This window comes from Gadus chalcogrammus, chromosome 3 (genome assembly GCF_026213295.1).
Source record: "Gadus chalcogrammus isolate NIFS_2021 chromosome 3, NIFS_Gcha_1.0, whole genome shotgun sequence".
Lineage (NCBI taxonomy): Eukaryota > Metazoa > Chordata > Actinopteri > Gadiformes > Gadidae > Gadus > Gadus chalcogrammus.
The window spans coordinates 15,348,613-15,373,236 of record NC_079414.1 but is presented as its reverse complement, the minus strand read 5'-3'; the positions used below and the strand labels follow the sequence as shown (position 1 = coordinate 15,373,236).

Here is a 24,624-nt window from a genome sequence, read left to right as displayed (position 1 = left end):
ACTTGTATACATTATTATTGCTATTTGATTGATTGCGTCCATTATTATATCACTTAAAATCTTAGATATTTTATATCGACCAATAGATGTTAACATGTAAAACTTCCTTTTGCCCTCCTTAAGAATTCCTGACTGGAACGGACCGAATTCCCAAAGTTCGCAGTTCATCGATCATGATAATTATCAAGTTGACGCGTTACCCACAGCCTGAGCTGTACTTTCCAATGGCTGAGACCTGCTTCTGGATCTTGAATCTCCCCAACTACAGCAACATCCAAACGCTTCGTCAGAAACTGCTTCATGCGGTTGAGTTTTGCGATGGTTTTGGACGAAAGTGAAACAGCTTCAGAAGATTGCTTGCAATTATCTTGTTATTTTTTTTTTAGATGAAACAGAGTCTAAATGGAAAGTTGAATTATATTTCTGTTGGCTTGTAATTATTTTTGATGGAGGGAATGTTGCCAGGCAAATTATATACTTTATAAAATGTTCTGTCAATTTGCTTGGTGAAATGGTGTTGATATATAAATGTAAATAAACTGTGCCGGGTGAACTTCTTAATACGTTAACTGAGCACAACGTTAACACTCCCAACACAGCTTTACATCATGTTCCGGGTGTAATTGGTACCTTTAGCTTATAACTTGAATGCTATGTTGCCAAGGCCCAAAGCATTGCTGGAAGGTGAGAGCTCAAATCCAATAGAGATGCTCCACCTACACAATATACACACAGACTAACGATATAGCTATATTTTGAATATTGGTTGATAAATTAAGTTCTGTAATTTTTGACTCCCTAATATTGGTATCTGCTTCGGCCCCTATGTTTAAAGTAATTAACTCTTTGGAATAAATGTTTTTAATTTAAATGTATAATATGTATGTGTTGGTGTCTTGATTGTGTTGCAAATTGTCTAGGAGAAATAGTTTATTCCTGGAGAATATAATTTAGTAACAAATACATCTTATTGTGAGGCTGTGAACTTGTTCATTATTTTATTGATCTTCTACTAGCGAAGGAAATTTGAGGGATACAAATGTGCATGTCATCTTCAAGCAATAAAAAAATACATCAACTAAGGCAATATTTCGCTGTGCATCAAAAAAGATGCATCTGCTTTCTGCTGTAACTTTACCGCTCAAAATACATTAATTAACAAATCAATTCAGTTATAAAAATAATCTGTGATGCAAAACAATGCTTTGATTAAAGAGATCTTAATGTCCATACAGTGCACTTCCAATAATAAATAAACAAACCTATTCTATTTTTATTTACCCAATAACAATTAAGTGATAGAGGTAGAATAAAGAAATCCTGGGTCAGAGGATTATCCAATCACGGCAGATCCATGGTAAACACAGGAGTTTGACAGCGCAGTCACATGTTCGGCGACGTCAGTTGAGTCACTTCCTTGTTATTGCTCTATTACGTGTGTTTGATCAAAACGCCCCATCTCCAGAATGACGGAATGCCAATCTCTAGGTAAATACTGCTTTTTGTCTGATAAACCCTTATTAAACATACAACAGTTACATTACAATGTTAAGAGAATAACAATAGCCAGTAGGCTGTAATAAGGCGGAATGTCTAGCAGGGGATAAGTCGCTTACGCTGCAAACTGATACTGAGCCAAGTGTGTAGACATCGATATCAGCTTTAGCTTCTCACATTTAATATGTTTTATGGCGATATATTACACTGAGGAACTGACCGCTACTGCACTAACGTTGGGCCTAACGTTTCATATAGGTGCGTCGACATATCATGCATCACTACAGCACAGGCTAACGTCCCAACTAGAGAACAAATCATGCTACAAGAAGCTGCAGCAAACATCTAGTTTGCTCACACAAGTTCAGAGATTATTTAATCAAAATTAAAGGTATTTTAGGATATAAGAGTATAATGATCCCTAGTTCTATAAAATGTAAATCTTTAATAAAATCGTGTCTATTTTGCAAATGTTTTTTTTCGTCATGTTCCTCTATTTCTTAAATCGGATATCTTTCCTAACGTTACATTCATGCAGCTTTTAGCACTTTTAGTCCCTTTTTAGTGTTTTATTCTTGCCTATTACCTAGGCCACCTGTCAGTATTGTCCATCAATAGACTGGATTGCGGCTAAAGCATGGGGCGATTGGAACCGCTTAAACGGGGATTAACGTGACAAGGTTTATTTAAACACGCCGTTCCTCCGCGTCTGTGTTTGCATCATCTTCAACCACACCCACTGTTAAATCCATTCCCAGGCGTGTTTTCCCAACCACATCCCACACCTCACACTCCTTTTCTCTTCTTTCAGGATAGTGACTAACAAGGGGAGACGTCTGGGCTGCTCCCCAGCCTAAGAAATATCCCCCTTCCCCCTCCCTAATATTCATCTTCCTCAAAACCACCTCAAAGTGGTGTCCCCCCCCCCCCCCCCCCCGCCCCCCCCCCTCCCGCCTGACCCTCCTCCCTCTACCACCACTACCACCACAATGCTGTGCTGGGGCAATGCCATGAGCGGCCAGTTGGGCATCGGCGAGGAGCAGAGCCCTGTGTGCGAGCCCAGGGACAGCCAGGCCTTCGGTGGGAAGGGGCCTCAAGAGGTGGCCTGCGGGGGTGAACACTCCCTGTTCCTGCTGCAGGACGGCAGGGTGTTCACCTGTGGCTCCAATAGCTCTGGGCAACTGGGACACGACAAGCTGGGCGCCTCGCCAGGTATGTGTCATGGAAGGGTACACCTGCTAAAGCTGTTTTAGGTCAGATTCGAGAGTTGTAAAGTGAGGGAGGGCAGCAAAGAGTGGAAGAGAGCAAGATTTTTAAATGAACGGGAAACCAACAAAAAACTCCCCTGCTCGCTTCGTCCCTATTTGAGACTATGATTGATAGGCGAGATGGATATCCTGAAACAATCAGGGAAGAGATGTCCTGATTGGTTGTTAATAAGCCTAAGTCCAAATGTGCTCATACAGAGGCATGCGAAGTGAACTCAAAGCGGAAGCAAATGGCAGCTTTTTCTAACAAATAACATTTCTAGAAAATGATAAGCAATAGCTCTTTCATCTTACAGCAACTTTAAATTCTGTCTTAAGACATCTGTTTTTTGACAACTTGCAAAGGAAACATGGAATGAGAATAATTTATTTTGCTTTTTGCCTTGTAAGTGCATAATTATCGCACCTATTCATCACAAGTTTACCAAAAACTAACCACACACATTCGATTACCTCTTCACACCCAAATATACTCCTTTCATTCTGATCACTAACATAAATGAGTGTTGTCATAACCACCTCACTGACTCAAGAGCAAATTAAGATCAACCATTTCACTGTGGCTTAGGAGTTATTTTTACTGTAAGCTTTTCTCACCATGCAAGATCTCACTTTCGCTTGTTCGCTTGTTGGAATGTTTCACAGGAACATCTGGATCCTTATTTCTGGCAGTACCTTTGCAACATAATTTTCCCAGTCAGTTAGATGTCTGGTTAGGTTTCGCTAAGGTCAGTGTTGTCATTGGCATTCCAGGATAACTCTGGTGGAGCTAGTATTAACAGCCTGGACTCTCAACAAGGACAATCCTACAATGTCCCGTTGTCCTGAACCTGCTGTTTTGGTTTTAGTCACGTGATAGCCAAGTGTTTTGATTTTTAATCATCATGTGACATGACCCAAAACACCCTTTTTCTCTTCATATCCTCCTAAAATTCTGAGCTCCTACGAGTAGTGTGATTGTTTTAACCCTAAGGCAAAGATTGTCTGAACCACACCTGCAATCACAAAGTATTTATTTCACCATATAAGGGCCAGCTTTGATTCAAAATATGTTTCAATGTGTGTATGTTTACAATGTTCTATTCACATTGTGTCCTTGAGTCAGATTATCTCATATGGTGGCTAGGGTGTTTGAAAACTAACTGTGTTGGATCCCTACCTGTTCCTAAACAACAAATATCTGAATCCACTGTAAGCCCCCTTGGATAAACACGAGTGTTAGATGACTGAATAGTAAGTATTTAATCATTTTGCCCAGAAACCCTGCCACCATGTAACAGAGTTAATCCACTGCAGGCTAACCCAAGGCTCCGGAGGGAATGATTGACTGACGTAGATAATAAAAGAATATGGACACAGCGTCCCCGTTTTCTAAAATGGGTGGATGCACGACCGTAATGAGGATTTTAATCTAGCACTCAAACGGCCACATCGCACCAATGTGTCCCCAAAACTAAATTACATGAAATCCTTTATAGCCCTTTATTTAGATGTAACGAGGACCGTGCGGCAAAATAACATGGACACGATCTCCCCACTAAGATCCTTAAAGTATGAGAAAAAAAAAAGAATGGGCTTTATTGCCGGTCACCTGAAATTGGTGACGGGTCATACTGCACCGTATTGGTCACTTCCATGTGAGACTCTGAAACCGATGGTCGTGGCGTCGTCCCTTCCTCTGCTCCCCAGAGCCGGTGCAGACGCTGGATACCCAGAAGATAACGGGGGTGTCGTGTGGCCGGGACCACTCAGTGGCACTGAACGCCCAGGGCCAGGTGTTCTCCTGGGGGGCCGGGGCCGGGGGCCAGCTGGGCCTGGGTACCGCTGAGGAGGCCGTTCGCATCCCCAGGTACCCCAGCTGTGTGTGTGTGTGTGTGTGTGTGTGTGTGTGTGTGTGTGTGTGTGTGTGTGTGTGTGTGTGTGTGTGTGTGTGTGTGTGTGTGTGTGTGTGTGTGTGTGTGTGTGTGTGTGTGTGTAGGATGGGTTAAATGCAGAGAATATACATTTCCCCATGGCGATTGATATTGATATTACAAAAAATGACATTACAACGTATGAGTGTCCAACTCATGACTATTTACATGCTGTCCGAAAAAATAGACTAGATTCAAATAAATGCTCATATGCGTCTTTTGGCCATACTACATCTCAGTCGCCACAATATAAACCACAGAAAAGTCGGTCCGTTGACCTCATTCAGGTCATCATAGGTCCTGGATGTACGTTCTGCATTGGTTCATTAAAAGAAATGTGCATGAAGCACACTTTCTTAAAGAGAAAATAACCAAGCGTGACGGCCCACCTTTAACCACACAAATGATTTGCACGTATAGCACTCCGATAACATTGAGTGTTAACCTTAACGATTAACCCTCATCATCAGCGTTCCTTCTTACCATTTTCTCTTGTATGTTTGTCCTGTTTTGTCCAGGTTGATCAGGAAACTATGCGAGCACCGCATCTCGCAAATCATGTGCGGTAACCAGCATTGCATCGCTCTTTCCAGAGGTTAGCTCAATAAACCACTAAAATCCATGCTAATATCCCCTCCATATCCCCAACGCCGCAGCCTAGCCTTTTTTAACCTAGTATATTTTAGCCTATCATGTAATTGCCTTCCACTGCTATTCAACTGCTTTGCTCATCTGCTTTTATTTAATAAATCACTAGCCCCCCCCCCCCCCCCCCATTCACATTGTCAAGTTGTTAAACTGCAGCAAAGGCAGCCTAACCTATATTAGCCTAGCATACATTAGCCTACCCTATATTAGCTTAGCCTCTACTAGCCCTGGTCCAGATTAGATTTAGCCTATATGAGCCATAGAGAGTTGTGCTCTTAGATAAACGGCTAACCTCCTTTCCTCTACGCTCTTTCCCCAGACGGCCAGTTGTTTACGTGGGGTCAGAACACCAACGGTCAGCTGGGCCTAGGGAAGGGGGAGCCCAGCTCGCTCACCCCTCAGCCCCTGAAGTCTCTGGCGGGTATCCCCTTAGCACAGATCAGCGCCGGAGGGGACCACAGCTTTGCCCTGTCACTGTCCGGGGCGGTGTTTGGCTGGGGCAAGAACAGCGCCGGCCAGCTGGGCCTCAACGACGAACAAGGTAGAGTCCCCTGGCGATTCAGCAGCACCAAGATGGAGCCTTGGGTATCAGGCTTTTTCTTTTGTGACACTGATTAACGTACCATGTGAAGGTCTGTTTCTAATGTAACCAAATGTAAATTAAACTAAAAAAAGTATATACAGGTAACCTCAATTTCATGGAGCCATGTGATGAAACAAAGTGAGCTGGGAATGTGTTGGAATGAATCTGGATTTATGGAGGATTGTAATTGGGGTAAGGTCATGTAAAGTGACCTGACCACGACTGACGAATATTCAAATAAAATAAAAAGGCAAACTTTAAAATTCTGATTCCGATCTAGCTAGTCTGCACACACACCTGCAAAGTGACCAGATAAAAAAATGTAAATGTGAGGGAAATGTGATGTAAATATATTTTTGTACAATACTTGAGGAAGAGTCGGTCAGAGCTCAACAGATTAATCATTAAAACATGAAACACCAGCGCATCGCAAAACAATGCATTGTCACCATGGCTTCTGTGTACTATCTCCCCCAGACCGGGCTGTCCCATGCCACATCAAGGTCCTCAGATCCCAGAAGGTGGTCTACATCAGCTGTGGAGACGAACACACTGCTGCCCTGACCAAGGTATTAACCCCCCCCCCCCCTCCCTCATCCTCCCCCTTTTCCTCATATCGCCGCTGATATCACTTCATATCAGTCTGCTGTATAATTCAAAGTACACTGTCGATCATGTCTTATGTCAATAATGTGGCACATACAAGTCAGTAATGATACCTCCACTGTCAATCATGTTCACATTTCCATTGCTAATTACATTTTGCAAATGTTTCCCACATTTTCTCCCATCACCTCAGTGAACTGTGGATTAATGTGTGTGTGTGTGTGTGTGTGTGTGTGTGTGTGTGTGTGTGTGTGTGTGTGTGTGTGTGTGTGTGTGTGTGTGTGTGTGTGTGTGTGTGTGTGTGTGTGTGTGTGTGTGTGTGTGTGGCAGGACGGCGGCTTGTTTACGTTTGGGGAGGGCTCCAGAGGTCAGCTGGGCCACGACTCGGTCCACAACGAGCCGCTGCCCAGAAGGGTGCTGGAGCTGATGGGCAGCGAGGTGTCGCAGATCGCATGCGGCAGGTAAACAGCCTCCCCCTCATCCACACAACCTGGGAGATTTAAGACCTTACAACTCGTACCGGTGGGCGTACCATACAAATGGATCGCACAATTAACTCTGTACTCAACTCTCTTATTTTCCCTTTCGCCTTCTCTTCCCCTCTTCTTTATCTTCTTCCCCTCTTCTCTTCACTCTTCTCCCTTTCTCCCCCTTGCTCCTTCTCTCTCCTCTCTCCCGCATCTCGACCCTCTCACCTCCTCTCCTCTCCTCCTCCCCTCAGGTGCCACACCCTAGCCTACGTGCCCTCCTCTGGGATGGTGTATGCGTTTGGCTGCAACATGCACGGACAGCTGGGCACGGGCACGCAGCAGGACGCCCGAAGCCCCGCCCCCCTCCAGAGAAGCCTTCTCATTGGACGATCCAACAGAACAGGTGATCACGTGACTCGCTATTTGTGTTATTTTGTCATGTGATCTCGCTATGCTTATTTGATACAATGACAAATGTACATAAAAAGCCTGTGTTCAGTTTGTCTGTTTTCTAATGTAAACCCAGGACATTATTAACCTTGAGAATAGAATATACATCTAACGGAGTCAAGTGATAATATAACAATCATATTCTTGGCTTACCGCTTTGTATGAGGTTTTGATTTTCTAAACACCACATGTGTTATGTGTTAAATATGCCCTCTAGTGGCTGGCCAACAGTTGAACTTAAAGCGAGGTATTAACTGTGTTGCGGTGCCTTACAGCAGTTGTTATCTATTTTAATACCCTACCAAACAAAGTCTATGTTTTATTAATTCACATTAAAATATCAGAATTAATCAACTAATGGTGAGTTGATCTGTTAATGCCTTCAATGTTAACATCTTGTCTCCCTGTTTCAATTGGCAAGAATCAGAACATTGTTCTATCACTAAAATCAACTGTGGAGGAGATCATAACTTCATACTCTACTCAGATGAACAGGTACGAGTACGGCCTAAATGTTCCCATCTAGTAGTTTTCAGAATCCTTCTATGATTTGGTATTGGTGATTTGTTTCATGGCTTGAGTTTATTTCTCTTTTGATTTATTTAGCTCTTTATATTGTCATGTACTGTCCCATCTCCCTGCATCAAATTAAGTAAAACAGGATTAAAGTGGATTTTAATTTCAATTATCGTTAAGATTAGCCACTGGGGGGCAGCAATGTCTTAGATTTCCCCTTCTACTTCTGCAGTGCAAAATATGCAGAATTTCTGATTACAATATCTTAGGCTAACTCAGAAATATGCAAAAGCAGTCACCACTACACATTCTACCTCTATGGTTTCACGGTCAACGTTTTGAATCTATTACCAGCATGGGCACTGCCCAAACCCTGCTCCTTGTACCGGTTCAAGAAGATGTGTAAGCACATTCTTCTAAATAGAACCAGGAGATTAGTACAGTTCAGTAGGTAGTCAACGGACACAAGTGGGTTTAGCTGGGCTTCTGTACAGATCACCGTTGACCTTACGTTTGTGCTTCCTGATGTTAGCCTCTGTATGCTCAGCACCCAGTCCTCTCACAAGACTTCCGGGTGCTCGACGTCTCCAGAGGCATCTCTCAGATCAACAGTGACAGCTTGAACACGTGGAGGATGAAACTCACTGACAACACAGACTCCACGCTCACCAAGTAAGGCCCATGCGTTGATATAGATCGTTATTTGTCATCATTTTGTTTGTCGTACATTATTTTACATTGCAGCCTGAATCATTAAAAAGAGAGAACAACTAGCCGCATTGTTCTCAAACAAGCTACTAATTATTAATTATATTGGGGGGAATGGTTATTTGTTTGAAAAAGGCATCTTTAAGTTGAAATGTCATGTGATCTTGTGTGATCACATGACCCGTTGCTCTGGTAACCATCCGTTTCTGTCTGCAGTGACATCATCCTTCTGTTCTCGTCCACGGCCTGTTGGAACGCTAGCTTCCTGGACCAGAGGTCAGTGAACACATCTTCTGTCTCTGGGACAACCTCAGGAAACATGAGCCAGGCTCTGCTCAAAACACACACACAAACGTGTAACTTTTACCAGTCAAAACTGTCTCTGCTACTTTAGAATGAAGGAGGTCCGACTCGTTCTGTCGGTTGCTCCAGGCAGGCTAATATTACAAATAATGGGGCAGCTTCAGGCTTGTTTTGTGTTGACAAACTTGAGAATGTAGTGCCTCCAAAAGGGATTAAGCTGAACTGAAATGGTGCCGAAAAAAAGTGCCAAAGTTATAAGGTGATAAACAAAAAGAAAAAGTGCCCTTATTCTCATTTTAGTTTTGTACAATTGTCCTGTTTTTCTTGGTGGTATAAAGTGTCAACCTGCGACCATTTGTATTCCGATACCATCTCTGAATGTGTTACAAAAGGAATAAATAACCCATGCCACCCATGTGTGATTGGTCAACCTGCCAAGATGCTGTTCTGCATTCTCACAAGGGTTGCTCAGTTGAAGCCACAAGTCTCACGACACAGACAGCGCAGGGACAACACAGCAACAAACGACACCCACAGCGTAAGCAGCAGGGCTCTGAGGCTGGGAAAGGAGCCATCGCCGTGGCCCCGGAGCCCCCAGGGCTCTTATGTAAACCGTACTACTGGTGGCTCAGCAAGGCCTCCGTCAGCAGATGCTATCGCTTCATGGGAAAGGCTCTCTCTTGTCCTCCAGGGCCCTGAAGTACTTACCAGCTCTCTGTTAGCATCGCGTCTGCGCTCTGTCTGCTGTCTGAGCGAGAGGAAAACCAGGCCGCGCCACGCATCCGTGCAAGATACGAGTTACATAAACCGCTTGCAGCATTTTTTTCTGACTGTAAAGCAGTGTCAGCGGGTAATAAGAGTCTTGTATTGGTTATGTTATGAAGTGCGTTATAACCTGTCCCATATTTGATTTCGGGAAAGCTTTGGTTCGGACTTGGATGATATACATTATGAATTGTGTTTACGGTCAGACGTTTCATTTGTTTGCTGTGGACCAGTGGTGTATGTGTGTAAAAGTAACACTTTCGTTGCACAGTCACTATTTTGCAATCCTTACGTATGAGAGGATTGTGTCGATGAGGGCCCTGATCGATGGAAAACATGAGTAGTGGGGAATGAGAGAGAGAGAGAGGGAGAGATTACCTACTGGCTCTCCATACGTTAAGGTAATGAGGGATCTCTGCAGTGTAAGATGTGTGTTTGAGTAGCCCGGGAGAGGTTTTAACTATAATGGTTTTCCCTTGTGAACGATTTATTAGAGCAGCCTTTACGAGGGCTGTGAGGCGCATCTGTCTTGTGCTAGGGTGGTTTATCGTCAACGAGGACCGCTCGGGCACCGAGCGACAGTAACACACAGCACCAGTGATGTGTAGTGTACATGTCTTTGTACGTGTGGGTGATGTGAACGGGGATTGATCCAGATCTCATCTAAAGCCCGGTCTTCCGCTCCGCGGAGACGTGCCTCATCAGGTAACCTAAGGCGCAAGGAGAGGAGCTGATCGAACGATCAAGCGGACAAACCAGTGGCTGTGCTTTCGTCTCTCCCTTAGCAGAGTATTGTGTCCATATTGTCAGTGTTATCTGATCATGTGTGTGACAGCTATTGACTATGTATGTACTTTTATTGAGTATATGCGCTTTTAAAATAAAAAGTATCATCATTGTTATTATTATTAAGTGACGACGGACACTTCAAGACCAACCCCAAGGCCCCCGGGATCGACCTGGGCTCGGTCAGGTCTCTGTTCCAGACGCTCGGCACGCCGCCCTACTCCGGCCTCCTGCAGCAGGTAACGGCTCTCTGCCTGGAGGGGCGCTGGAGGGGCGCTGGAGGGGCGCTGGAGGGGCGCTGGAGGGGCGCTTTCCCTCAATCACCTGTAGAGGCACCGTCCGATTCCCTCTTAAAAACCTTCCATCAGGGGCAACCCGGTGGCTCACCGAGTAGAGCCCGTACCATATAGGCTCAGTCTGGATCCCAGCAACCCGGGTGCCAATCCTGTCTTTGCTGCATGTCCTCCCCTCTATCTCCCATACCTTCCTCTCTATATCACTCTATAATAAAGCATTAAATAAATAATAATACATTCCGTCAGTGTTTCAACGGACGTTAGGTATCAAACATCGTCCTTTTTTTTTTTATGCTGGCCACTTCCGTTTTACATATAAGCCAACAGAACGAAATCCATTAGTCGTGTCTGTTATGACTAGCTCTATTCAAGGAGCCGCTCTGTTTGGGGGAAAACCAACCCCACTTCCTGCTGTATCAAGTAAAGATAATATTTTAATACCCAAGTCTGAGCCAGATATATTTAGACAATGACCACCACTTTCATAATGTAAATACCACGCCACAAACCCTGTCCACGAGGTTGTAGATTGAGTAACAACCTGTAGCCTAACAAAGTGTAGTACTAGGAACCATGTTGGGTTGGGGCAAGTTTCATTCTAACCAACCAAACCCACCGTCAATCTAGGGTTTTAGTCATGCTGTCTTCGTGACCAAACCTTTTTCCTTCTAATATATATTATTTTCTGTTCACTTCTGAATGCATGCTGATGCAATTAAATATATTGTACTACTTACGAATGAATCATTGAGCTGACGCTTTTATCCAGGCCACCAAGAGCCTGGAGAGCCTGCTCATCCCCCAGCTGCCCAGCTCCCCTCCGGACGTGGAGGCCATGAGGATCTACCTGATCCTCTCAGAGTGCCCCGCCCTGCAGGACACCAGCAACTACATCAGCCTCAGCATCCCCCTGGCCATGGCCATCCTCAGGCTGGACCCCAACCCCAGCAAAGTCCTGGGTAGGACGCTGCCATAAGACACGCACACGCACACACACACACACACACACACACACACACACACACACACACACACACACACACACACACACACACACACACACACGTTAAAATCCTGAGTAGGACGTTTGGAACAAACACACAAACTGTACATCTTAGAAGCACAAACGTGTAGATGTGTACTTTGCTTACTAGCTATATCCGCAAGTAGCAACTACTTTCTAATATAGCTAGTAAGCAAAGTGCAAATGACCTTTGCTACAATGCGCATCGATGTAACTTGACCTCCAATTGACCCCTCCCCAAAGGCTTCTGATTAATAAAGGTCAGGCTTTCTGACCTGCAGATAACTGGTGGTGCTTGCTGGACGACGGGGTGTTCGCCCGGCTGGTGGACACCTACAAGAGCATCGTGGTGTACCTGCTGACGGGCGGCAAGACCCTGCTCATCCCCGTCTTCCACGAGAGCTACATCAGCGCCACGCTAAAGCTGCTGGACAAACTGCACAAGGTAGCCTGAAAAACACACGGCTCCTCTGCAGCGCCTGGCTCGTCTCTCCGCAGCAGCGGCAGAAGCCACGTCCTCGGGTCGTGTATCTTGGAAAGGGTATCTTGGAAAGTGTTTCTGTTTGTTTGGTTCCAATCGGACAGACTCAATCCCTGACGGAGGATTGTAGCTGCCTTAACCAACAGTGGTCAGAGATTTAGTTATGATTAAAAGATTAACTTTGGTCAGTGAACTTTTGACTGAATCATTTGACCGCTAGGAAAAACCATGCCACAAATGTGAGTCCCAAAACAAAAAGCTTAATTCGTAGTAATATGCGTATGCATTTTTCAGATTCAAATACTTAGACTTAAATAGTCAGAACCTGGCAAAATTGAAGGGTATTCTTAAAATACTTATTGCCACATGGACAGCTTAGATATTGGTCTGTTTAAGGTGTTGGTTCAAGGTTTCTAGGCATTTTGTCAAATGCAGAGGACAGTGAATCCAAACGGGACCATAGATGTTTGGATATGGCGCTCTGTGAAGCTCCACGGGTGCAGCGTGGCATCAGCACTGCTGGGGTGAGGGAGTAGAAATCCCACTGGAGCCAACGGCCCATGCTGAGAACTATGTGCGCGCTCTCGTTACTTCGGAATAAAAGCGTCTACCAAGTGTCCTTCAGCAGGACATGGTGGTAACCCCAGGTCTGACCCTTGAGCTCTGTCCTGCCAGGTGAACCTCAAGGCCCAGCATGTGGACTACAACCGCTTCTACATCCCAGACGTCACCACGCTGGTGGACATCCAGGAGGACTACCTCAAGTGGTTCCTGAGCAAGGCCGAGACCGTAAGTCATGCTGCGGGTTCAGCTCCTCTGTACCGCCCTGAGGTGAGGTCATGTCTGGTGGCTCTCTCTCTGGGCTGGTGTTGGTTGGAAGGTTTACGGTGGTGCTCAAAACATGGAGATGATGATTAGGTAATGGAAAGATAATTCAAATAAATGTCACCTTCACTTAACACCCGTTTGGCATTTACTGCACTTGTGGTTGAGGCAGTCCTATAGCATAGCATTAGCACATAGCACATACCCTAGTGTAGTACAGTGTGACATAATATAATAGCATAGTCTGTCAAGTTACTTAATGTAAATGTAAACAGAGTAGCCTAGTGTAGCATAAACCAGCGGAGGATAGTCTGCCAAATGACTCCAGGTAACTAGTGTAGCCAAGGCCGCCTTAATGCACGGGCTTACCTGGGCTGAAGCCCCAGGGCCTACGTCGATTTGGGGCCTATCATGAGCTGCAGCACATTTTGCCGTCGACAACGGCAAAATGTCGGAAAATAACACACATCTTCACTGAAAGATCCCCTCTCAGGGGGCCTACGAAACCTCTCAGCCCCAGGGCCCAATGGCAGGTTTCATGCAGGCCTGAGTGTAGCATAGCTTAGCCTATTGTAGCATAGCCTAGCATAGGGTGATTTTATCAATGTTTTATTTCAACCTCTTCTCCTGACCTTGGCTTCAACTCATAAGGCAACTGAAAGTCTGACAGGGACATGCCTCAGGTCCTGATGTCATGTCGTCTGTATGCCAACTATTTCCTGCCTGCGTGTTATTCCAAACAACCACATTCATGGCGGTTTGCCCTCTCTCTCTGATTTTTTTTCCTTCTTCTTAGAAAAAGAAAACACCATCGATTCAGGTAGTGGTCTTTCACATATCTCATCGCCTGTGATACCCAACATATCCGACGGCTGCGTGAATGGCTCTCGGTCGGCGTCGTTCTAACCGTCCTCTGTGTTCCCTCCAGAGCTCGGTGACCCTGTGTGCCTACCCGTTCATCCTCAACGCCCAAGCCAAGACCACCATGCTGCAGACGGATGCTGAGCTACAAATGCAGGTACTAGCGGCGTGCATCCGCGCGGCAGCCACTCCAGGCATCAGGTGCACTCTGTGGTGTTCTTGTCGGTGTCCCCCCCCCCCCCCCCCGTCGCAGAGAGCACCTCCCAACACATGGTAACTGCTGCGTGTGTGATCCATCAAGCGCGATGTATGTGATCCAGGTGTCTTCCCTGCTACGTTTTCCGGTTCATTTGGGATAGACTTTTTGCGTCAATTTTCTTTTTTTTTCCACGACACATCGTCTTCACGTTCTAAAGATCACCAGATGTCACTGAATGTCCCGTCACAATCACCGGTGCAGAACCACAAATGCAAGTACATGGTTATTTAGCTTCTCACTGTGGCTTCATGAGGTTTCGCCAGTATTCATGTCATCGAATCCCTTTTTCTCATTATGATATATTATAAACTGAAGCCCCATGACGTTTTATTGTGTGTATTTTCTTCATCTTTTTGTCCTCTCTGATATCTTGAACACAGATGGCGGTGAGCGGGGCGAACCTCCAGAACGTCTTCATGCTGATCACCCTGGAGCCACTCCTGGCTAGGAACCCTTTCCTCGTGCTGCACGTGCGCAGGGACCACTTAGTCAGCGACGCGCTGCGCGAGCTCACCATCTACTCAGACGTGGACCTCAAGAAACCCCTCAAGGTCGGTAGACAAGACACTGTCTCAGCCTATCGGAGGGAGGTCAGGTTCACAACATGTGACCAGGCCAGACGCTCTCTCAGCCTATCAGAGGGAGGTCGGGTTCGCAACATGTGACTACTAGATCTGCTCTCAGCCTATCAGAGGGAGGTTGGGTTGAAAAAAGAAACATGTGATCGCCGAAACGGTTGTGATCACATGGCCTAAATAGACCGCAGTCTATTAACCTAATTTCCCACAGTCACAGTTACAGCATCAAAAAGCCTCACCAGCCAACATTTTACAATTGTATGATGACATCCCCTTACCCTAAGAGCAAGGAGGAAAAGTCCTCTGATCTACTGAGAAGAAGAAAGGAGGAAGGACCCCAGAGGAGGGACCTTTCGTCCAGGGATGGTTGTGAATGGGAGAACATTTAACGGCAGAGTAAAACAAAGCCCAAACCAATGTTAAGCAAGTGACCAGGAAATAGTTCTAATTTCTTCATTTAGAAAACGCTGAAACTTCTCCGTTGCCACTATCCAGTGGAACGGGATCATACGAAGCATTGCTCCTGTATGTCAATGCCAGCATGAGGCCAGCCCTTTAAATAGCCAAAAAAATGGAATTGATGCGTCCCTTGTTCTGCTCCAACCTCGCTGCACCAGGTGATCTTTGACGGAGAGGAGGCAGTGGACGCGGGCGGGGTGACCAAGGAATTCTTCCTCCTGCTCCTGAAGGAGCTGATGGATCCTGTGTACGGGATGTTCACCCACTACCCGGAGTCCAACCTGCTCTGGTTCTCCGACAAGGTACGTTGGGACCATCGGCGCCTAAAGCCCCGTGTACAAGGAGCTGTCCTCTGGCATGGTTTGGCTCTGGGTACAAGGCCAAACCAATAGTATGTCGCACACAATGGGGATAAAAGCCTAAACAAAATACCATCTGAAACATTTGGTTGACAATGGAGCTAAAGCTCATCTCTTTCTTTATCTTTCACCTCTTAAGACAAGGGTTATGTGTTCAAGTCCCTGTGTATCTCAACTGATCAAGCAAGGCATTAACACATCAAGGGTCCGGGGTTCTATTCCCTGTATATCTCATCTGGTAGAGCAAGGCATTAACAGTGCCAGGGTAAGGAGAGCGATTCATTTAAGTCCACCTATAATAACAATTTAAACACTCACGCTTTTATAGGACATTTTGGATAAATGTGTCCAACAAACGGCAGTCAATATATTATATGTCTAAACTAATGGTGATGTGATTGTATTTCACATTTTCCTTGACAGATATAAATACTTAATTGTTTCCTACTGGTGTATGTTATGGCTTGCAATGTCATTTGACCGAGGTCAGTGTTTTCCACCAAAACAAAGGATTTGTTCTTGGATTAGTCATAATATGACACCAGTGGGGCCCTTTGAGGTTTACAAAACAGATACCTGGGTAGCCATTTATGTCCTTGAACAAAGGAGACGTAACGGGCCATAGCTGGGGGAAACGACCCGCGCTATGGAAATTACTTGATTTATTAATAGTAGGATGTTGCCAGTTTCACTTCCACAATCTAATAGTTGACTTCTGATTCTGTTCTGCAGTGAATAATTGTAAGTTTACTTGTACGGGATGGCCTTGTATGGAATGGACCACAATATTGTTTTTCACCAAACCTTAAAATTGCAGCGTATTTAATATTTAGTCTGTTACTGATTAAACAACCGCGACGGTTCAGTGGTTAACCTACTGCTGTGTCTAGAATGGGTTTATGGTTAAAAATACACACTTGATGTTTTTCCTCGAACGGCTGTGAATTATTTATCCAGCTGTACCCAGAACACCCACAAAGGTTAAATGTATCACTAAAAGCTGCCTCATCATCCACACTCTAGTTGTACACAACTAACCTTGAATGTACCTCACTAGCCTGTTCGATTTGTTTAAATTCATGCCATGGGCACACAAATACAGAACATTTACAATACATTATACATGCGTATACATCTCTTGTTTCGCTCTGGCCTTACATATACCAAAAACAGAGATTTGATCTCTCAATTGAATGTGATAATGGCAGTATGCTGTGGTTGTGTAGCAGATGAAAACCCCAGAACACCTGGAAGGCTTTGAAAAAACACTGAAGTACACGTAGGGCATTTATATCCAAAGCGACTTACATCGGTTAATACACACATTGACACAGCCAGCTCGTCAGGAGCAGTTAGGGTTAAGTGTCTTGCTCAGGGACACATCAACACTCAAGCTGGGAGGAGCTGGGGATCGAACTAGCATTTTGGTTACAAGACAACTGCTCTACCTCCTGAGCTAAGCCAACCCTACAAGTACAAGAAGTACGATAGTCACGTGAAACTGACATGTCAAGGCCAGGTGTATGAGAGAAATCATGACCTGAAACAGGGACACCAACAGTAGTACTATGGACTCAAAATCTTTTGACACCAAAACTGAGCTTTTTGCATTAAGCTGGCATGGCTTCGGTCCACTTTCTTCTGCTCAACCACTGTGCGGTGCCTGCAGTGTTTCGTGGAGCACAACTGGTTCCACCTGATCGGGATCATCTGTGGCCTGGCCATCTATAACTCCACCGTGGTGGACCTCCACTTCCCCCTGGTGCTGTACAAGAAGCTCCTGGCCGTGCCCCCCAGCCTGGACGACCTGAAGGAACTCTCCCCCACCGAGGGCAGGTAACTCCCCCCAATGGTGCAACGAAGCACAGAGATGTGGACACGAGAATGAATGCAAGACAATGGCAAACAGCCACCCATGCTTTCAGCCAGGCTGTCTGCGATGACTAAATTGGGAGAGTGCTTTTATTAATATTTTCACAATCCAATATTAATTTTCACATTTGAATGTCATTTGTTTTTACAATTCAAATTAATTTTCAAATTCATATTCCAACTCATTGGTGTAAGAAACTTCCAAAAACACTGGATTCAGTATGCGCTTTAATGTAAAAATGAATCTGAATGAAGTACTAAAATAATCCCATCTTTGCATTTTAAATTTGGTTGAGAATGCCAGGCTATGAGAATGTTGCCATGGCAACAATGGTGTTGAGTTCAGATCACCTCCATGCTCTCCCCGTCCAACTTGAGTTAAATGTCCAAATCATCAGCGTACCTTTGCATATCAGGGTGACGTAATACATTCAGTCTACCTGTGATAGGTAGCCACAAGTTGCCTTTCAAGATTCTCACGTGATGCAGGAATATCATCCCTTAAAGACCAATTAACTTGAGTTGAACTCGATTGCCTATTGATCCTTATGTGCTGCTCCATTGATAAATGACCCTAGTCGTTAGAGTTGATAGGTTGGTTTGGCTTTTACATTTTTACCCCCGGTCCACCCGTCTGAAATCAATATGACGTCAGCCGCAGAGTGAAACAATATGAGCATCTGGCCTAAATTCCAAACAAAATGGCCACCCATTAGTCAAGCCGTCCTGACTGCAACATTATGGATGCCAAGTGTAACATGGCAAACAGAGAACTGAAACCGGAAATGCCTCTTGTGCCCAATCAGAGGCAGGAATGGGTTTGTGAAGTTTTTATTGGGCCAAGTGTTTTATGTTTCTTCCCCAGTGTAGTTCACTGGGGTTGGGGGTGGTGTGGTGGGCTGTTGTAACTTGATACCCAGCTCAGGTCCAGATTCTAATTATTATGAATCTATTGCTACTATGACTAACTAGAAACTAGTAAGGGCTGAAATTCATTGCTTGTGGTGTATGGTAGCAGAGAAAGACTGACAGATAGAAACTAATGTAACTTACGGTAATCAGACATCTTATTTTAGATAACCACAATTATCATTCCACTCCCTGTGTCCTCCTTCTCCATTCCAGGAAAATGATCACCCTGCATTCCTCATCTCTAAATGTCAAAAATGGGTTGCGTGACAAAATGGCCGCTGGTAAATGCCAACCGCTCTGCCTGACTCCATGTTGCCGCTCTTTCCCCCCCCTTTGGCCAGGAGTCTGCAGCAGCTGCTGGACCACGACGGAGACGATGTGGAGGAGGTGTTCTGCCTCAACTTCGCTGTGAGTGAGACGCACCTCACACATCAGTCTGACCCACAGGATTCCTTAGAGGACAGCGTCGGGTTAAGGAGTTCATGAGGGGAATTGGATTTCGATATTCTTTTCATTTCAGAAATTCGCAATTCTGTAATGTGGAAAATCGAAGAGCCATCTGCTAAAACAATCCGTAACAGATATCATTCATGGTTGCTTTAGGAAAAGGATTTAAAAATCTCAGAATGTCTGCTCTTTCTATTAGATGTCTCTGACTAGAATCACTCTCACGCACGGACGCACACACACACGCACGCACGCACACACACGCACACACACACACACACACGATGATCTTATTATGATAAGCATCATATTTATAATTCTGTGTCATTTGAAAGTGTGACCCATGGCCATGACGTTATGTCCCGGGTACCACCCTGGTCTCCCCGGGGACCCCGTCAGTCCAGAGTCCTGGGGGTGGATCTAACATGGTGCCCCCTGCTGTGTGCAGATCACCAGGGAGAACTACGGGCTGACGGAGGTGATGGAGCTCATCCCTGGAGGGGAAGACATCTCTGTGGACCGGAGCAACAGGTGAGGGGGCCGGGGGTCTAGAGGGGCCCGGGGTTCTAGAGGGGCCCGGGGGTCTAGAGGGGGTCTAGAGGGGGTCTAGAGGGGTCCGGGGGTCTAGAGAGGCCCGGGGGTCTAGAGGGGACTGGGGGCTGTTATGGCCTAATGCATTTGTGTTTTGCGTTTGTCGGGGTTTTTATGTGTGCATTTAGTTCACTATTCTTACAATGACATACAGCCCCCGTCGTGAGTGAAAGGTGCTACGTGAATAAACCTGACCCCTAGTCAATACCCAATATGTCTGTAAAAATTTACTGAGCTAGCTACAGTCTTTTAACTACCTAAATGTGACGCTTTGGTTGATTTAATAACATGCTAAAAACAACAGTCATGAAGCACAGAAATGCAACAAAAGGAAGATAAAGAAATTAATAAAATGTTCTTTCACAAAAAGAGCCGTAAAATGACAGAATCTGAAAGATATAGATTCAGTACTGCTCTCTGGGCCAGAATAATCTTTTATTCATGTTGTCAGACAACTTCCTCTGTCAAACGTAGCCCGACTCTGCCTGAACCACTCATTTGAATGTTGAAATCTGCATCCCGGCCACCAACATTATCATGATCAACATTATTTTCATGCTGTCCTTTCTAAATGGTCTGCTTTGGACAGATGGCGCAATCTCCCTGATTCGCAGTGGCCGATGCTGTGCTCGCCAAGAGATCTAGAAACTAATCTCTGTCCTAAATACGCAGCCATTTAATTTGACCCGGTGACAACTCGCTTCTTCTGGGCAGAAGCAGACAGACGCTCTGTGTGTTGGTCCGCAGCATTGTGCAACAGTGTGTGACACACACACACACACACACACACACACACACACACACACACACACACACACACACACACACACACACACACACACACACACACACACACACACACACACACACACAAAAACACACACACACACACACACAAAAACAGACAGGCATTTAATTGTTGAAGTTGAGTCTGCCTATCGGATGCCAACGCCCGAAGCCGAGTTCCGATGTGACAGATACGCCCGTGTGCGTTACCGGTTTGTTGACCATGCTGTTTGGAGTTCATCTGTCTGAATCCCTCGGCCAGTGAGAGTCCCATCCCGGCCTGCATGCATCTGCATTTGCATGGACATTCCTTCATACATCTAAACGTCGCTCATCTCTTTCACACACTCGCTTGCGGGCCACCATCTAGTGAACAGTTCTGGTGACCTCTCTCTGTCGTAGTGCAGAGGAGGGTAAAGCCCATACATGGGCCGGTACCCGGTGGTAGACGTGTGTTCCTGAGACAACACACCGCACCTGCCTGAGTCCAGGCCGGCTGTGTGGGATTACACTCCGTCTCACCGCCCCTGGCCCGCCGCCAACCGGCCCATTTAGAGAGGGAGAACAACATTTCCGGACGCCATGTTTGGGTGGTCCTGCTGTTGTTATGGCTCAGATAAGAATTAAAACTGGTAGTAAGCATGACTTTGCTTTTTTTTGGTAATTTTGATTATTACAAGAAGTATTTTGCCTTGTTGGTTTTAGGTCTGTTAGGTCTGCTGAGTTGGATCGAAATATGAAATGTGCACGTTTTTGTTGATGGATTAAAGAAAATGCAAATAAATAGAAAACAGACCCAGGAGGAGCACTTATTAGGTTTAAATTGTACAGAGAGAAGTACTGATACATTTAATAATATAATTCAATACAATGTAGAATATGATAAGGTAACATCTGAAAATTCCTACAGAGTCTTTCTGTTCTTGAAAGTGCAGTTGAACCCATTGAATAGGGACAGGCCTGTGGTGGCAGGTGGAGATAAGACATGGGCAGGAAGCTGTGTGCTGGAGCCACGGGCTGCTCTCTGCCTGTTTATTCCAAAAAATGAACACATAATGATTCAAACAGCCGTGCCCGTGGAGGTTCAGGGCTGATTAAGGATTTGTCAGGACTTCCAGGAATTGTTCCTCATTTGGTAAACACTGAATGTTGTGTTGTTGGGACTTCTATGAACAACTCTGTCAGGTTATTCATTAAAAAAATGGAAAACGATTTCTTGATGAAAGGCGATTGTAATCGTGCACGTATGCACAGATAAACAGATGAATAGAATACAATTCTGTTGGATGGTGTGTAGGGGTAGCATGTAGCAGAGAGGTACCCCACAGCCTAGCGGCAGGCCCCCTTACAATTGACATTTCATTCACATTATTCTGTTATTATTCACATCAACAAAGGAACAGATGTTAAATTTGCAATATTTCAGCTTTTTTGCGCACCACTTTATAGCTTTACATTTGAATATGATTATTATGATGTACATTTGATTGGATTTCTATGTGCAAATTATTTCTCTTAATATTTCAATATTTATTGTTGCTCTACTGCATTTTAATTTGTAGCAACGTAGATACATTTTATTATTCCTAATACTTTTTACACTGCACTCTCATCTAGAGGAGAGCCATTAGGACAGACAGTTTCCTTCAGGAGTAATATTCATTATTATTAGGTCATCGTGAAAAATCCATGCGGACAGACAGCACACTGTCCTACAGCTACAAGTATGTGTACATGTGTCACTGTCCCTCCAGGAAGGAGTTTGTGGAAGCCTACCTGTGCTACGTGTTCAGTGGCTCGGTCAGCGAGCTGTACTCTGCCTTCTCTGCGGGCTTCCTGAAGGTGTGCGGGGGGAACATCCTGTCCCTCTTCCAGCCCACAGAGCTCATGGCCATGGTTGTGGGCAACGACAACTACAACTGGGAGGAGATGGAGAAGGTTAGCACGTACCGCTGGGAGCTGGCGGGGTTAGAGTCATTGATTGAGAGAAGGATAGAGAGTCAGTGGGATTTTTAGTGATGGACATTAACACACACAAACAGACTTGTTTTGATGTTGGTTTTCTGAATTATTTACATTTTATTTTGGTGTGTATGCTGTAAGTGTTATGCAAGATTGGCACACCAAGAGTTTAAAAGCCTGAGTGGAAATCTATTCAAAGTTAGAAAGATAAACACAAGCGACCACTGGCATCATGCCTGTATACTGCAATATAAGCTACCAACCTAGAAATGTGTGTGAACAAATAACAACACACACACACACACTCACACTCACACACACACACAATGCCAACTCTCTGTGTGTCTCTGTGTCAGAATGCGGTGTATAAGGGGGAGTATTCAGCCACCCACCCTACAGTCAGGATATTCTGGGAGGTCTTCCATGACTTCCCTCTGGAAAAGAAGAAGCAGTTTCTGTGTAAGTGTTCCTCCAGGTTTCTCTGTCGAGTCATTGTTCCTCACCCTGTCACAATATCTTTGTTTGTTTCAAGTCACAGTTCTTCTGAACAGTGTTAGTATTATTGATAACATAACATCGTCCCTTACCATCTGAGCCTCCAAGAACTTAAATCCACATGTTAAGAATGTGGAAATATTCATGTATAAAAGAACAGCTTAGGCCTCGTCCACACTTATATGGTATTTCTGACTACATATTAATTTCCCTGCGTTTTGACCTCAGTGTGACCTTAATTTTCTTGGCACATGCACCTGAAATCCAAACAATGGTGACTACTGGTTTGGTAATGTGTGGCTAGCTAGTTCTGTTAGGTTAAATTACATGTAAGTCAACCTAGTAAGTTAGATTTACTAGGTAATAACTAGTTGACTTCATAACTTCACCGTCATGCTGTGTATTCATATGATTTTATTCACTGCTCAATGCTATTTCTTCTGTGGTGATGGGCATAAAGTTTTGTCGCCACCTACTGGTCTGGCATGCTAATGAGAGTGTAAAATTGTTTTTGGGATTTCTTGTGTACGGAGATATTTTCTTTAACACACACAAACAACCCACGTCTAGTAACCAACTAACCTCACAAAAAAAAACAGAAGGGAAACCAACACAAAGGCCATTTCATTAGTATAATCGCAATCGCCACCGGAAAAATATCAAGCAGAACAAAAATGTAGACAAAATAAGAAACCCTCGCCTAGGTCAAACAAGAAACAATAATCTAGACTAAATAATAAACCACAATCTAGGTCCAATAATAAACCACACTCCACATGCATGCTAATCTCTTTGCCCCTTCAGTGTTCCTGACGGGCAGCGACCGCATCCCCATCCACGGCATGGCCAGCCTGCGCATCGCGCTGCAGTCCACCACGGCCCAGCAGCACTACCTGCCCGTGGCGCACACCTGCTACAACCTGCTGGACCTGCCCCAGTACCTCACCAAAGACACCCTGCGGCGCCGCCTCACCCAGGCCATCGAGCAGTACGAGGGCTTCAGCCTGGTGTGACCGGGGGATGGGGATGGGGAAGGGCCCCGGGACTGTGTATTGTGGAGAGGGTGAGGGGGGAAGGGGGACGTGGGGAGGGTCTCTGGGGTTATCAGGGCCAAGGCTACTGCACTTTATTTGCTGATGACTCTGAAATGAAAGGAGGATTAAACACACATACATACGCACGTACACACACACACACACACACACACACACACACACACACACACACACACACACACACACACACACACACACACACACACACACACACACACACACACACACACACACACACACACACACACACACACACATACACACACACACACAGGATTATGTCACAGGTTGTGAAACATGGGATTAGGGAATGGATAAGACACTTTAAGACATGTTATCTTTTTTTGTTATAATCCTGGATGCCACTTGCTTTTAGTTCTTCTTTCTGTTAGCAGTTTTATTTTTCTATTTGTTTCCGATGCTGTGATCATTAGCTAGAATTTTTTTTAATACAAATAAATCTAAAGGCTAATAACAATAATCTATATATGCGAGTCGATTCAGAATATTTAAGGTGTTCGATGCCTGCGGTTTCGAACAGAAATACAGTTTTGTTTTTTTACTTGATTTTCTGGCTGATCGTGTGCATGTTGTTGAGTGATCGAGAGACCAAGTGAAAAACTAAAAAACACCCTCGATCCAATTTCTATTCCCCAAACAAACTCAGATCTAGATCTAGAATGTAGTTGGGCGTGTTTTGGTGGTTCTGATCAACAGATTCTCAACAGAGTTATAGTTAAATCCGTAAGTATTCCCATTGTGACTGAACACTACGCTAGCTGTTTAACGGTTTTACCGTTACATGGCTATGATGTGTAGTCCTCTAGTGAAATCATTTATACCCGCTCC

General features: G+C 44.9%; 2 protein-coding genes and 1 long non-coding RNA gene across 7 annotated transcripts in view; 2 read left to right on the top strand and 1 right to left on the bottom strand.

Moving 5' to 3' along the window:
- LOC130379411 (probable E3 ubiquitin-protein ligase HERC3) overlaps nt 1-2,416 on the top strand; it is a 47,441-nt gene extending 45,025 nt beyond the window's left edge. The window contains exons 24-25 of one of the 3 annotated variants that reach the window (XR_008895116.1): nt 124-1,488; nt 2,309-2,416. Coding sequence is in view for 2 of the 3 variants with exons in the window: in XM_056586219.1 (XP_056442194.1) it covers nt 124-338 (215 nt within the window). In the remaining variant the exon portion in view is untranslated. Of the gene's footprint in view, nt 1-123; nt 1,489-2,308 lie in introns of those variants that run through there. The other 2 variants (XM_056586219.1, XM_056586217.1) reach the window with 2 other exon arrangements.
- Nucleotides 2,417-2,445: 29 nt separating this feature from the next.
- On the top strand, nt 2,446-23,771 carry herc3 (HECT and RLD domain containing E3 ubiquitin protein ligase 3). Of its 3 annotated transcripts, none has more exons than XM_056586214.1 (24): nt 2,446-2,709; nt 4,455-4,614; nt 5,197-5,273; nt 5,646-5,867; nt 6,387-6,478; nt 6,846-6,976; nt 7,237-7,388; nt 7,857-7,930; nt 8,499-8,623; nt 8,876-8,935; nt 10,641-10,752; nt 11,579-11,768; nt 12,115-12,278; nt 12,990-13,103; nt 13,936-13,959; nt 14,068-14,157; nt 14,640-14,810; nt 15,455-15,598; nt 17,325-17,491; nt 18,781-18,847; nt 19,335-19,417; nt 22,018-22,201; nt 22,582-22,684; nt 23,525-23,771. In XM_056586214.1, the coding sequence occupies exons 1-24, from the start codon at nt 2,487-2,489 to the stop codon at nt 23,731-23,733; spliced, it is 3,138 nt and encodes a 1,045-aa protein (XP_056442189.1). In that variant the 5' UTR covers nt 2,446-2,486; the 3' UTR covers nt 23,734-23,771. The 3 variants fall into 3 exon arrangements, with proteins under 3 accessions (XP_056442189.1, XP_056442188.1, XP_056442190.1); XM_056586213.1 differs by having other exon boundaries at nt 8,484-8,623; XM_056586215.1 differs by lacking the exon at nt 13,936-13,959 and having other exon boundaries at nt 8,484-8,623.
- On the bottom strand, nt 20,661-23,103 carry LOC130379418 (uncharacterized). Its single transcript, XR_008895117.1, has 4 exons — nt 22,813-23,103; nt 22,618-22,659; nt 22,040-22,182; nt 20,661-21,291 (listed from the first exon to the last, which is right to left on the bottom strand). It is a non-coding gene; the product is annotated as an uncharacterized LOC130379418 (long non-coding RNA).
- Nucleotides 23,772-24,624: the final 853 nt, after the last annotated feature.